General features: G+C 71.1%; 1 protein-coding gene across 1 annotated transcript in view; it reads right to left on the bottom strand.

Moving 5' to 3' along the window:
• The window catches only part of ARCN1 (archain 1), a gene marked incomplete at its 5' end in the record, with an annotated part of 5,668 nt that extends 5,510 nt beyond the window's left edge, over positions 1 to 158 (bottom strand). Inside the window, one exon of the mRNA XM_009078661.1 lies at positions 1 to 158. This exon is cut by the window's left edge and continues 163 nt beyond it. Coding sequence (XP_009076909.1) covers positions 1 to 158 — 158 coding nt within the window.
• Between the last annotated feature and the right edge of the window lie 185 nt (positions 159 to 343).

Raw genomic sequence — 343 nt, 5'->3', positions numbered from 1 at the left:
GCCAGCAGCCCCTCGATGCGCGTGCGGGTCATCTCCACGAACTGCCGCGACACGATGGCTTTCCCTGCCTTGGTGCACACGGCTGCTGCCAGCAGCACCTGGGCGAGAGGGGCAATGAGACAGGGACACCTGTGCCGCGCGGTCACCAGCACCGCACCCTGCCGGGAGCAGGGACACCTCTGCTTCTCTCTCCACTCTGCTCCCGAGTTATCCCGCGTGCAGCTCCCCGTGCTCCCGCGGGGCACCGACCCCGGGAAGCTGTCCCGGCTCGCACAGCACACAGAGCGCCGGGAGCCCGGCACCTCTCGTGGCCGGGGGGACCGGCCCCGGTCACCACCCGCAG

This window comes from Acanthisitta chloris, unplaced genomic scaffold (genome assembly GCF_000695815.1).
Source record: "Acanthisitta chloris isolate BGI_N310 unplaced genomic scaffold, ASM69581v1 scaffold43747, whole genome shotgun sequence".
Taxonomy (NCBI): Eukaryota; Metazoa; Chordata; class Aves; order Passeriformes; family Acanthisittidae; genus Acanthisitta; species Acanthisitta chloris.
This window is presented reverse-complemented; position numbering and strand designations above follow the sequence as displayed.